At 32.2% G+C, this 15,068-nt stretch overlaps 1 protein-coding gene across 2 annotated transcripts in view; it reads right to left on the reverse strand.

Annotated features, from left to right (window-relative positions):
* Window positions 1–1,165: 1,165 nt before the first annotated feature.
* The window catches only part of LOC138701578 (gustatory and odorant receptor 63a-like), a 91,539-nt gene continuing 77,636 nt past the window's right edge, over window positions 1,166–15,068 (reverse strand). For both annotated transcript variants that reach the window (XM_069828612.1, XM_069828621.1), the window contains 4 exons: window positions 10,536–10,823; window positions 9,786–9,851; window positions 5,386–5,475; window positions 1,166–1,337 (listed from right to left, as the gene is read on the reverse strand). In XM_069828612.1, coding sequence (XP_069684713.1) covers window positions 1,215–1,337; window positions 5,386–5,475; window positions 9,786–9,851; window positions 10,536–10,823 — 567 coding nt within the window. In that variant the 3' untranslated portion in view covers window positions 1,166–1,214. The remainder of the gene's footprint in view (window positions 1,338–5,385; window positions 5,476–9,785; window positions 9,852–10,535; window positions 10,824–15,068) is intronic.

Consider the following 15,068-nt stretch of genomic DNA (forward strand, 5'->3'; position numbering starts at 1 on the left):
TATGTCTTACTGTCTATTTTATATTCCTCGGTGATACAGTGTTAAAGTTGTGTAATCAAGATGTATATATTTTGCATAACAATATTAACATTTTTAAGTGAATGCCTATATTAATATTTAGTAGTATTAAAAAAAAAACTATAAAAGAATGAAAGCTCTATATATAAACAAATGAAAGCTCTATTTATTTAATTTACTCCATTCTTCTGTGTTCCCTTTTACATAGATTGCCTCTGTTGTAGTGAGATAAGATCTAAATAATTGTTTCTTCTGCTGTCAGTTTCAACTCCCTCTAATATAGTAAAAATTCCCCTTGAAGTAAAAGGTCTGAATTCAATACTACTTGAAGTAATGACAGGTGTGCATAAAAGGACATTCTGTAAAAAGATTTTTTAAAATTTAGAAAATATTAACCTTACCTCATGAGTAGGCCTACATTCTTTCCCTGATGAGGTTTTACCTATATAAAAAAATTAAGACGAATTTAGTACTGTACTAATGAGAATATTTATAATTTTAATACAAGACACAAATCAAATCTCTATTTATCCTCTGTTAGTCTCAGTTGTTAGGAAAAAGGAGTTCATTATTCATGTATAACAGTCTTCAATGCACTGCCTAATTACCTTTGAGCTTCGAAGGGCTAACATAACAGGAAAGGTTTAGATCAGAATTAACAAAATTTCTCCACATTGATATCATCTACTGATCCAACGAGTTGTTATGCTTGTAAATTGAATTAATTTGCTTATTATGTTTCACATATTTTTGTACAATTTTTTACCTGTTCCAAATCTCAAAGCTACCAGATCATGGAGGCAGTCAAACTGTGTTTTGTGAATTAAACTGTATTGTAATTTGTAGCTACAGAGCCTACTTCCTGTAAATTTGTACGTTTGTAATTTGTACTTTCGTGAAAAAGGCCCCAGGTAGATGTAACAGTTCGCATATTCGTATAGTCTGTAAACAATGTGACTTTCTTTCTAAAATATTAAAAAAAAAAAGTATCAGTCATGGTGTTGCTGCATCGTCCTCTGGTCCTACACTTTCTTTTTTCATTCTCCTTCCATATCTATACCGTCTAGTAGGCCCTACTAGACATTTTATTCTTGATAGTAAAGTTTTCATTCGGAATTAATGTTTCTTGGTTATTAAAGATTACCAATTAAAGTGTATAAAATTGAACTTTATTTTTTACCGTAATTGTGTAATTTTCACAAATATGTTATTGCTGTTTGTGCTGAAGGTACCGTAGTGAAGTTGGAAGTGTTGATGCTGAGAAGACCAAGTCGAAATTGCAGTAGGACAACCAGGTAGGTTACCAATGTGCAAGTAAACTGAAATAATAATTTACAAAGTTTTACTAATTATAATTAATAAATTGAAAAATAGAGAATTTTAAAATTTGTAGACGAAAGTATTTTAATATGGCTTGGCTAGTTCTATGTTATGTGTTAGAAAATACGGTATGATATTTTAAAATAATGTTGACTTTCTTGAATTGCAAGTCTTAAAATTCTACAATAAAATTGGAAATGGCGAAATGTAATAACGTGTATTAGGTATTAAATATTAGTTCTCTATTATACAAGATGTTTCTCGATACAGAAACATTTTCGTACACTAGTTCATTAAGAAAAAATTGTTTAATTACATCTCCTCTACATTATATGAAAATTAGGAATAGTTATTCCGAACCACATTGTAGATGCGAGTAAAATGAAATGAATTATTCATGAAATTCAAGAACGTGATAATAATTAACCGTTTCTTATATCTTATGTACATAACATTGTAATTGTTTCAGTAATTTTATGGATTAGAGATTATATATTTATCAACCAACAATTAATATAAATAAAGTACACTTAAAATGTTGGAATAAGTTCAACACTACGGTAAAATATATTAAAAGTGTAAACCCGAAACAATAAGAATTAAAATAGTTATAAACATCTCGTACAGAAGTCTGAAGAAATCAAAGAAAATCATATATAGTTATTGGAAGTTCATCTCTTGGACTACAGTATAATTATTTATTCAGCCTGAATTACATTGCATAACAATTTATTCAAGACCACACTCATTAGCTACGAACTCACAATTCAGTAGATACATCAGAAATATTTTTGTCTGTAATAGGATGAACACGAAATAATAGCTTTGAAATATCAGAGCTTGAAATAAACCTGTATATCAGTAGATCCATGTGGTAAAAATGTGGTAATTTTTTCTTCTTAATATCACACCTTCATTCGTTCTTTATTTATATGCTTTAAGGTGCATCTACATTGTTCAACTTTTCCTTCAGCTTTAAGCATTCTAGCAATGCATGCGAGTGAAAAACATATTCAATTGTGCATGTTTTTTTCACTAAAAATAAGTTCGCATGCGGAAATTGAAAACTACCCATCACCAGTGGGTATCTTGTGCGTATTTCTTTCAACAGTAGCAAGTAGCTGAGTGTTTTATAGCAAGTAGCAAGCAGCTAATTGTTTTAGATGACTGTGAATAAACAGAAAATTCTCTTGTTTGATGATGCTGAACTTTTTAAGCTGAAAATGGCGGTAAGTACGATTGGTTTGCAGAATGTTAGTCCATTACGTTTTCGTCCATTTGTAATTTGGTCCTAATTTTACGTTTGTCCAGTTATATGTTTGTCCTGCATCAAATTTTGTCCACAAATCTTTTGTCCATGTCATTTTAGTATTATGTGTAATTTCGTCACGCACGCACGCACACGCACACACACACACACACACACACACACACACACACACACACACACACACACACACACGCGCACACACACGGCCTTACCTGATTTAGTCCAATTTTATTTACTTGAAATTTTCGTACCTGTGTTTGTAACAAAAAAAGAATTACTGAAATAAAACATGAGATTTATTTTCAGTTATTTCAAAGAACAAAGATCATGCATTCATTGCAGCTATTTCATAGGAAGTATAATTTCCTTCTTCAGGGTTCTGCAGGTTGCTGTATAATTTCATTACAGGTTGACCGATTCTCACATCGCCAATATATCCTGGTTCGATCCTTATTATAAGAGTGGTGTTGATAACAGTAGCCGTCTTTTATGATCAGTGGTTTGTTCTTTTTGAAGTAATTACTTTGGTATCCATACCTGATAATTTTAACTAAAACTAATGTATGCATTTCCCTAGCAACATCTGTCCATTTTTGAGTTCTCCATTATCTGGTATTATATTATTGGCAACTATTTAAAATGTGCTTCTAGTATCTGAATATCCAAAATCAATCACGATTGGACAATATTTATATTGAACTAAATTTTTGTGGACTAACAAATTTCTGGACGAAATTTACTCTTGGACGAAAATGCTATGGACTTATTTCACTGGACTTAAATATATTGATCATAGAAATTTGGATGAAATATTGTATTGGACGAAAATATTTGGATAAACATGAAAGCGTACAATTAGCTTTATTAAAGATTATCGCAAATATGAGTGCCTTTGGAGTGTTCAACCAGAATTCTGCGAATCAAGTAGGCATAAATATTGAATTGGTATTTAATATTTATTAATTAATACATATACGTATAGAAGATGACAGTGAAGATGACGTTCAACATGGCGCACCATGTAGACATAAAATCTGCATGCATCTTAATTGAACATTAGTTTTCAACTTGATTCTTTCAGTGCTGGTACCGGATTTACCCTTCTCCCTTCCTCATCTTCATCATCTTCATCATTACTCATTCCAGACACTACACTTACACGAACACTTACACATACACTCACTGTAGTACACGACAAAATTCTCCACAGATACACATCATGTACAGTGTGGCCTGCCGAAGTTGTGTACAACTAGAAATGTGGGTCACAGTCCTGCCATCTATCCGCAGTATGCGGAACCCGTATCATGTAAAGTGAAGTGGGTAGGCATTGGATACATACATATATATTCTCCCCAGTGTAGATGCACCTTTGCTGAACTCATAAATAGCTAAAAGTCTTGTGATAAAATATGAATCCCAGAAATCTATAAATTTTTACGAAATTTAGGAATACTATTCTTACTTATATGCTGTGTTATTACACGAGAGAAAATTTGTTATCTTTCACTCTGCTGTACCAAAGATGATATAAGAATGTTTTTATCGTTATATTTGCTTAGTTTTGTTATTATGTGGGCCTATATACTAACAGTGGAATATTTCTGGATAATATAAAGAATATAACCAATACCGGTATGTTGATATTCACATAGCATTCAGCTTTGCGAGAATGTGGGATCTAAAATAATACAAATTATTGATAAAATGGCAAACTTACTAGTGTTATAGTAATTATGTAAGCCACACGTGCTTATATAATTAAACTAGTAAGTTTGCCATTTTATTAATCATTTGTATTTAAGTGTTAAAAGTAGTGTATGCAAGATTAAAGATGGACTATAATACTGTAATACTTAGTATATTACTGGTAGATCTGAGTTGCGTGCATTATAATAAAATTGAGAAAAAGTTTGAAAAACCACTCAGTCGAGTTTTCTCCATTTCCGAGATTCTATTATGCACTTAACAAATAAGAAGAAGTAGCATATAGTATTTTTTTAATGATGAACGTAGTGTAAATTTAAGTAGATACATTTTATTAAGATAGCTTTTAATTTCATATATTGGACGAAAATATAAAAAGTATAATTTATATTTAATGTATTAAGACCTGGCTGTGTATTATTTTTTGTGGGCCAATTTATTTACCGCACATTACTATAGAAATGTGTACACTGTTGCAGCAAAAATAAAGTTTAGATAAATAAATAGTCTAACTCTATTACTGTAGCAAAAAAAAATCATTGTTTTGTTCCAGTCAGCTTTAATAACTATAGGCCTACTGTACTGGTGCTGATTGTGAACTGAATTTTACTATAATTACGTATTTTAATTTGAATGTGGTTGCTATGGATTAGTTGAGAACTGACTAGATGTGCTGTAAGCCAATTTACTTACTGCATGACCGTATGGTAAGTACCAGTAACATAACATTGTTATTGCTACGTTTTCTATAGTAACCTTGTTATCTTGTGGTAAAAAGTCAACTTATATGGCATATCATATAAATAGTAGCTAAGCTTATTGACACTGCGCCTCCAAAATCCGCTACCTATGTGTTTTTAAAAAGATTTTGCAGGCCAAAGAAAAACAGCATTGTCACTCGAATTCCTGTGATTTTCAAAGTTACTTTCGGTATAATATCATCATTCATCATTTTTCTTTGGTATGCAAAATCTTTTTAAGAACACATAGCAGATTTTGGAGGCGCAACGACAATATACAAAATAAAGTACATTGTCGAAAAAGGTAATGAGAAATTAAGTTATACTTACTCTCAATAAAAATTTTCTGTTAATTTTGACATAACCTCCAAGATTTATGTCTGAAGAATGTACTGTCATGACTTGGGTGAATATCTTGAGCTGTAGAGAAATTTTATGATTAACAAATTAATTAATGCTTGAGATAGGCTCTAAGTTATAGCTACGATACAATATATTTTAAACATTCCATAATTTGTTTTAAAAAACTTTTTTTTGTTAAGTTTATTTATACATACTTTAACACCTGTGGTCATATCGCGAGTTTACAATCTGTGGGTATATCAATAGGCTATGCTTACTATTGCTGAGTTCCTGTTTCTGCCATTATACAAGGAGCATACTCAACTGAGTGACTCAGTGGCTGGGATTCCACAGTATTATGCACTGTTGGACGAAGAATCTACATAAAGATTAATTTCTGGTCCTACAGAATATATCTATTATGGTAACAATGGTTATAGCAGTTGACTTAATATATGTCAACATATATGTCGAATTTGGAGTCAGGCCACAAAGGGAAAAACACTAGAGGAGAGGGATTCGTTCCGGTGTTGTGGATCGAACTTCGGCGTAGCTTAGTGGTTAGAGCACTTGGTACCGGTACATAGAACCAAGGAACCAGGTTCGATCCTCGGCGCCGGAACGAATTTATCTCCTCTAATATCCATTGTTACCATAACAGATATATTCTGTAGGACCAAAAATTAATCTTTACGCACGTGGAAGAATCTTGCGGGCTGTTTCCCATACATCCCTGATTTATGTCAATGATTTATGCCACATGTACCTAAAATGATTACACATACACATCTGTGTACTGATGCTGCAGAGGCCCTCTTTCAATATCTTTTATGATAGTGAGTCATTTCAGTACTTTGCTCCTATACTTATTTCAACACATGCTATTCTGATTTTGCTCTATATTTTTTCATGTGCCACCAGTATTTGGAGCCTGTGTACAATACAGATCGAATGCAATAACCGGTACTTTGTAATATTTTATGTTATGAGTTTTATGCTATTTCTGTATCCAATAGACTTATGATTATGAATTTCGCTGTTAAGTTGGAATTTGAGATTTAAGTGAGTTGGTTTTTGACAATTATGTATATATACCAGTACAAAGTTTATAAATATGTTATTACTAACATTTTAACTAATGGGATTATAATATTAAAGTACAGTATACTTGTGTATTTAGAGTCCCATACAGAATCCAATACAAAATTCTGTTTAACTTTGTAATTTCTTTACTGTGTTAATATGAGGAATTTTACCTGGCTGACTAGTTTCGAAGTGATATTCTTCATTGTCTGGAGCCTAATCCTACGGACAATGAAGAATGTTACTTCGAAACTAGTCAGTCAGGTAAAATTCCTCATATTAACACAGTAAAGAAGTTACAAAGTTAATCAGTGATTATATAAGTGTTAAAAGTGTATATAGAACAAAGAAAATAAAATTTTGATTGCCCTCCTTTTTAACACTGGTACTACCAGTTCTTCAATTATCTTCTGTTACAGTTCCCCAGATCAAACTCACAAAAGTATTAAAGTTTCTTATGCATAGTGTTGTTCCATTCTTAATACCTCTTTTAGCATATATGTGCTACCTATAATTTTCTTCTTCTTATGATTTACACGATTCAGCCAGTAAGGTTACTATCCATGTTATTAATCCTAAGAATTTAAAATTTTTTGTCTTTATAGAATTTCCTTGCCTAGCTTAACAAAGTTTTGTTACACTGCTTCTTGTTTACTGAAAAATATTACACAAAGGAGCCCAAAAAAAATATATAGCCTATACAATTTCACAGATGTTATGTTATATGGACTCTCAAAGTTTAACTGAATTACTGGTACTGCGGGAATGTGTAGTGTGATATTCTGTTAAAAGATAATGCTAGTTACATAAATTCCAGACCTAACAATGCAACTAGCAAGACAGTAAAAAGAATATGGCTGCATGTTTGTCATTTAAAGAAAAGGTACAAAAGAAGGAGGAATTTGCGAGCAAAATGATTTGGTCTAACAAAGCACAATTTAAGTTGAATGATAGACTGAATCACCATTATTGTGTGTAGGCCTACTAGGCTCCGGAAAATCCACACATTCATGTAGACAAGGAATCAATTTACTGGGAAGTATCAATCACTTCGGGCACTTGTGATAGTAATTGTTAAAACATGTCTCACAGCCATCCTTTGAAGTGTGTATCAATTTAGTAATAAAGATTTTACTGAAGATATTTTGCATCTTTAATTGTGTATAGGGAAAGCTGTTGCACCTAGGGACAAGTTGTACCTGGGGACATTGGTTTATTTTCAAGGTTATGTGGTGGAATTTTTGTTTTCGCAGTTGACCCCACTAATTTCATCATTCAGCTGTTCTATGAATAATTTACGTTTTGTTGAGGCAATTTGGAAAAATTTTATTTAAAAAATCTGTTTTTGAATCTAAACACAAGTAATTTTCAAATTAATGAAATATTTTTAAATTAATCCTTTACATATATAATTCAAAACTTAAATCTATATTTTTAAACCCTGTTATTCTAGCTACGAATCCATGTGGTTATTGGCTTGTTTTCGGCACCGGTACCTCAGTCTTGGAAACTTGCTGAGATTTATTTTACTGATTCCTGATGTACCTAAGGATGATGTACCAGGGAACAATTACTGTCTTCAGGTGGACCTCGTTATATTTTAAATAATTTTGTTAATAAGTTACTCTTATGATGAGTATCAAAAACAGTATTTAGTAATGAGTTTTATGGGGTTTCAGCTTCAGTGGAAATGCCACACAGCAAATTAAAAATCAAGAGACTAGCCCTGATGAAGCTAAATTATGCTCCTCCCAGGAAAAGAATAATTCATAATTCTAAAAAAAAAGAAAAGCATGCGTTTCAACAGAAATGCCAGAGAAAACCGAGACAGAAGAAAGAAAAAGAAAGTTGAATGAGAAGAGAAATATGATGAGTAAAGTTCAGAAATGGAAGAAGCTGAAACCACAGGTTCTGTTTCCAGAAGATAACTCAGAAGAGACTGCAGATAAGCCGAGGAATGTGTTAGTGCTAATGATAATGATGATGAAGATGCCATTTCAACTATAAAGTGAAACTGAGTTGATTGCTTGAGCGAATTTAGAGGAAATATGAGAAGAAAATTTTGTTCTCATTCGTGTGGCAGGAAAGAGAGACTAATTATACATTTTTTGTCAGTAAAATTTATAAGAATATTTGTGAAAGAGAATTTGAAGTTCAGTATCTAAAGAAGTTTACTAAATATGACAATTTATTTTTTTTACATGACGAACAATGAGAAATTTTTTATCTTCCTTCACAGGATATTGTGATCAAACTTCCCCACCTTCTCTAAGAAAAGATTCAAGTCTAAGGGGCACTAAGAAATATGTTGTTTTTCATAATGTTATTTGAAGAATATACTCTTGGATAATAAGAAATTCATTTAATTGGAAAGCCTAATGCCTAATGTTTTCTTTTGTCACTGATTCTAGTTCACGTCAACACTTTGTTTAAAAAAATTAAAATTGTTTAGTCACACGTTAAAAAGTTAGTGTTAAAATTTATTAAAAATGGTTATATACCTTGGACAGACGGCCCATTTCGACGTGATGTTGCGTCTTCATCAGTGTCCCACGAACTACAGTGTCGTGGGAAACTGATGAAGACGCAACACTGCATTGAAATGGGCTGTCTGTCCAAGGTATATAACCTTTTTTAATAAATTTTAACACTTTTTAACTTGTGATTAAACAATAATGTTTTCTGTCAAGAAAATTGAGAACTATTTTAAAACTTTAAACTTGACAACATTATCATTATTATTATTATTACTGTACTGATACATTATATTTAAAGGCAAACCTATCATTAATAATTTAGAAAACAGCAAATTGTCAGTATTTTGTATAATTATAAACTTAATAAAATATTAGTTACATTAATATATTACGTTGCACCATGACCCAAGGAATGTCATCTTATGTTCCAAGGTACATCACCCTTATGTACCTAGGGACAGTATGTAGCACTTTAGGAAAATTTAAAAAAAATGTAAGTATAAAAAAAATTATTTAATTAAAACCTTATCTTTTTCTACGATGCTTTACACTTCAAAGATACTGTTGTTAATAATAAAAAGTTATAAAAGCTTATACAAAAAAAAACTGTCCTTAGGTACAACAGCTTCCTCTACTTTTTTGTTGGACCCCTCTATATATATTGCATTAACAAAATTGTTAATTTATTTTCTTGAATTTTACTTAACATATCATCTATGTTTGCACCTACATAAAAGATAGCAATATCACCAACACAATACAAAACTTTAATTACATATGTAAATAATGTATCAGGAATGAAACAGTTAATATGTCAGTAATACTAACCTCTCGTCGTACTTGCTTATCATTGGAGAACAATTGGGACAATTTCTCAGAGAACTCAGTCCCTACCTGTAAGGCAAAAAATAGTAGGCTAATTATATTCATGTTCTGCCTATGAGAAAACAAGATACATATTATAACATTCACCAATAGTATTAAATTACATGAAAAATAACAACAAAGCAAAGTTTCATATGATGTGATTCAGTTGTCGTTGGTGAAAGCTAGAGAAGAGTGGATGAAGACACTACAGGAGGTGAAGGCCCGCCTTGGGCTATAGAGCCAAGCAAGAAGAAGAAGAAATAATAATATTGCTTATACTAAAATAATCAAATTGAGAATAATTTATATTTTGAAGTGAAATAGTAGTGTGTGTCTTATCATAATGCAAGTAACCTTGCTTAATTAATATATTTAGTTTGTAAGCTTATTTTACATTACAATTATTTAACAATACTAAGAACAAGAGCTGAGCTGCCAAAATTCTTGTGATCTTATGCAAGAATAAATAACAATTTCTAACAGAAATCTGAACTTAAAAATTTTTTTTTTTTTTTACAAAAAACTTTTAATATAAAACAAAGTATAGCCTAGAAGTATGAAAGAAACACGATGGGCAAACGTAAATTGATCGAAGTAAGTACCGGTACTACTTCAATTTTATTCTTGGCATTAATGTATAAACTAATGTAGTAAATTAACAGGACATAAGTAAAGGAGGCTAAGCTAGAGCAGAATATAGTGTCTTTTTACCTCATTTGCTGCATGGTGTGCAGAATTGACGATAATGTAAAGCATGCCAGCAAGAGTGCATACTGACATAGCTAGCCCCAGATGCTTCATATACATTCCATCGTGTATGTTGGAGAGAGTGCCATAGAGACTCAGTGTTTCCACAGAGAAACATAGGGCACACCAGTGTCCGTAAGTGTAGCACATGAACAAGCCAGTCTCACGTGACAATCTAGCCAGACTCATATAGAGTGCTCTATACTGGGCCACAATCGGAGCTGACCTCTCGTTTACAAATATACTGGGATCCTGGATAAAACACATTAACTTTCATTAATACTACTCACAGTTATATGATATACAAAAGTCAGTCTAAATGTGTTCTGTTTGAGATATAGTAGCTTGTAAGGGATCGAGCTCTTTGTTTTATGAAAATACAACAGAAAAAAAAAAAAAAAAACGTTATAGGGCCTTTGGTCCATTACGTTTCGTCCACTTTTTTTTTTGCCCACTGACACATTTGTCCATTTCATGATTCGTCCATTAAGTTTCGTTCACTGACCATTTAATTCATTTTAATGCTTCGTCCATTATGTTTTCGTCCACTGTGGCAAAAAAAAAAAAAAAAGATAACATGAAACATATTTCATTTTGTGAAAATGTAATAGGTCGAAACATGTAAACCTGGTACGATACAATTTAACACAAGAAAGTCATATAATACATATTCCGAAGTGATACAGTGTTAAAAGTTGTCTAATCAAGATGTATAATTTATTTAAATTTAAATGTGTTGTTGAATGTACATACTATTCGTATTATAAACATGATTAGTCATCATTTTCTTCTACCTGAAGAATTTCAGCAGGGTTAATTTTTAATCTATACGAAATTCCTCTCAGATATGTTTCCTGCCGGTCATCATTCTTGTAGTCTTGTGTAACCATTTCCCTGATGCGTTCATGATTATAGACATATGTCTGACTTAATGGTGCACAGACTCGCGTGTGTTCTCCCAACAATTTTATTGAGTAATCACTTGCTTATTTGATTCCTGTTCACCCAGCAAGACTTCCAAAAACTTTCAAATGCATCTTGCATTATAATTCTGTCGATCCTCACATGTCCAATAGCTTCTTCTTCCATCTTTGCTGACTGAGTGGAAGTGGTATAGCAGTGTACCCATTATAATGTAACATTGGTTGCCTCCGACTTGGCTATACAACCTCTGCAATAATTTTAATATCCAAAATGGAAAACATATATATTCGAACTTTTTAATATCCAAAGGAAAATGAAACGTATCTAAGAAACAGACAACAATGATGACAATACTTTCTGTTGTAATTGTAAGTGGGAATTACGTATTCTAAGATGGATGAAAGGTAATGGACATAAAAGGTGTGGACAAAATGTATGGATGGACGTAAATTATATGGACAAATCGATTATCGACAAGAGAATGTGGACAAAAGTGAGTGGACGAAACAAATTGTGGACAAAAGGTAGTGGACGAAAGGCCCATAAATCGAAAAAAATTAAACTTCAGACTACACTAATGGTGGCTCGTGAAATTTTTATGTGGTAGAGATGGACTAGAATTATCATACTATAAAATTATCATCAAATGTCATAGTGAAAGTCATATAATTAATATTTTACCTGCATTAGGTTAATTAGCAGCAGGACATCATACAACAAATTTTGATGCGGAAATAATGGCTATTCATATCTCACTCCAACACCTACTATACAGAATAGATAAATTTCAAAATGCTGTCATTCTCTCTGATTCTAAAGCAGCATTATATGCAATAAATTCATATAAAATGATGTCAATCCAAATTAAAGAATGTCACAAAATGATCCAACAACTTAAAAAATTACAGAAAAGAATTCAATTGCAATGGATACCTGCACATTGCGGAATTGCTGGAAATGAAACTGCTGACTTTCTTGCCAAAAAAGGATCCAATTTAATTCAGAATACAAATACAAGCCTACCTTTTACATCCATCAAAAGACTAATTAAAATTAAATATAAAATCAAGCAAAACCAAGCACTATGTACCAAAGCCAAAGATAAAAAATGGAGCATTTTAATAAAAAAACCAGAAATTATTCCAGAAATCCCACGTAAATCTGCAGTAGCAAAATTCAGACTGCTTACAGAACACGATTATTTGGCCAGACACTTGAATAAAATAGGAATTTACACAAATCCAAATTGCCCTCTATGCAACAAAGAGGAAGAAATGACTGAAGATCATCTACAAACCTGTGAAGTTCTACCTGATGGACCCACCACAGAGAAATATTGGAGAGCAAGAACGCTAATGGCTTTGTTGCCAAAGCCCGGCATTAGATAACAACAACAACAACAACAACAACATATTTTACCTGCATTGAAGCTGAAACCGTAACAAATCCTTGATCTGGTTCTTGTTGGTGATGCTTCTGCTATTGAAGATTATGCCTAATTTTAAACTACAATTAAGGTTACGAAATGCTATAGATACAGTAAAACTTCCGTTTACACGTTTTATGGGGTCAGAAGAAAAAAAAAACGCGTACTGAGTAAATGAGAAAACTGAAATAGTCCAAAATAATTGATTTTTTTTTTGTAAAGTAATCACATGTTATTAAATGAAGATCATATGGGGAGAACAAGGTAAGTCATGTTGTAAAAATTTTCTGGATTGAAATGCAGCTTTAAATGTAATATAAGAACTACATTTTGTTCTAAGCATATAAGATTTTCTATAAATAATGTTAATTCTTCATTGGCTGACCATACATCCCGGTTTGATTGGGACAGTTCCAGTTTGAAAGTCCTGTCCCAGCGTCCCGGCCAGTTTATGAATTGTCCCAGGAAAACGGGAATTAAACATGGGCATCAGGTCAGGAAGCAAATTCTTCTTCCTGCTGCTGCTGCTACTGCTACTACTACTACTACTACTATTGTACACTGTCGTGAGTAGGAGGGAAGTAAAATAGAAAAACAAATAAATTTATAAAAATAACAATGTTGCACTCAACTCCAGAATATTTTAATCGATCTGCATCACGTCCACTTCGATTTTGGATAGACCACTACCACATACAATTACAACAGACACAACACATAGGAAAGAAATTAAATTTCTGCCTGTCGTGAGGTACTTCATGTCTGAAGATGGAATAAAGGTTGAGCTTTTGGATGTTGAAACACTCCTTGCTGAAACATCGGAAATAGTGATGGAATTACTTAACACTGTCATTAAAAACACAAACTGTCTACTAAAATGGTCGGATTCTGTGTCGATAATTGCAACAATCAATTTTGAAGGTGTAAAACGTCAAGGTTAAAATAATGTTTTCTCACGTTTGAAGAACACTGTTGGTGTTGCCTATGAGGCACATATTGTCTGAAATTGTCTACAACCTCTAGTAGATGTCTTCCAATAGATATTGAAGCTTTGATCGTTAAAGTGTACAAGTGCTTCTACATTTTTATGCCGTACAGAAGCATCTTGCTTTGGGAAAACGAAAATATGGTCAGCGTAATTCTTCAGGAACATGTGTTATAAATTTGAGTGCTCTATTATAGACTCAAAGAAGGCTTAACTGAAATGACATTTAATAACAATTGAAATAGTCATAGTCACAGTCTTGGTGAGGATGCACTGGAAGGAATGGTGAACGAGAGAAGAGCTAGGGGCAGAAGAAAATATCAGATGATAAACGACATTAAGATATATGCGGAAACCAAGAGGAAGGCAGAAAATAGAAAAGATTGGAGAATGCTGGGTTTACATTGCCTTTGGGCAGAACACTTTTGTATGTATGTAGTCTAGTTAAAATATATAGAAAACAGTAGCGGCTCGCCTTAAAAAAATAGGTGAAGTGCTGTTCACATACACAAATGCATGAACAGTTTTACCAATATAATGAGTAGGCCTACTATTCGTAAACTACGTACAATTTTACTAGTTCTAGAACACATGCAAACAGGAAAATTAATTTATTTCAGGACTCACTCAATTTCTTGCATACCAAGTCAATCCTCCTACATTTTAAAGCAGCAAACCTGTCTATGATGTCTTCATAAAATGTCTGAGTTTAACTGAAGGTGGACAGTATATCTCTATGCAAAGCTATGGGCTAATAATGAAAGTCTCTCCTGTGATGTAGCATTCCGAGTGAAATTTTCAGTCTCTTCAAACAGAAAAGCTTCTTTCATCAGAAGAATTTTTTAAAGTTATTTTATACAACTTCTGTATTTTCTTAGCACTTTTTAAAACAAATAACAAATGGAACTGTAGGTCGTCCAGAATTTAAAACATCATTTTTATCCTCATATTTAAGTCTACAAAATGACATTTCTAATAAATTACAAACCGTGTCATTTTTGGGATACATATTTCGCACTCATTAATCAACATTTTCTATGTACTGGTACCTAAGTATTTGTATAATAGCACTATAGTGATTAAACATGTAATATACACTATGATGTAGGATTAATACACTATGTACACTTATCACTAATATATTCTAAATACATTAAATAAT

This window comes from Periplaneta americana, chromosome 1, assembly GCF_040183065.1.
Source record: "Periplaneta americana isolate PAMFEO1 chromosome 1, P.americana_PAMFEO1_priV1, whole genome shotgun sequence".
Taxonomy (NCBI): Eukaryota; Metazoa; Arthropoda; class Insecta; order Blattodea; family Blattidae; genus Periplaneta; species Periplaneta americana.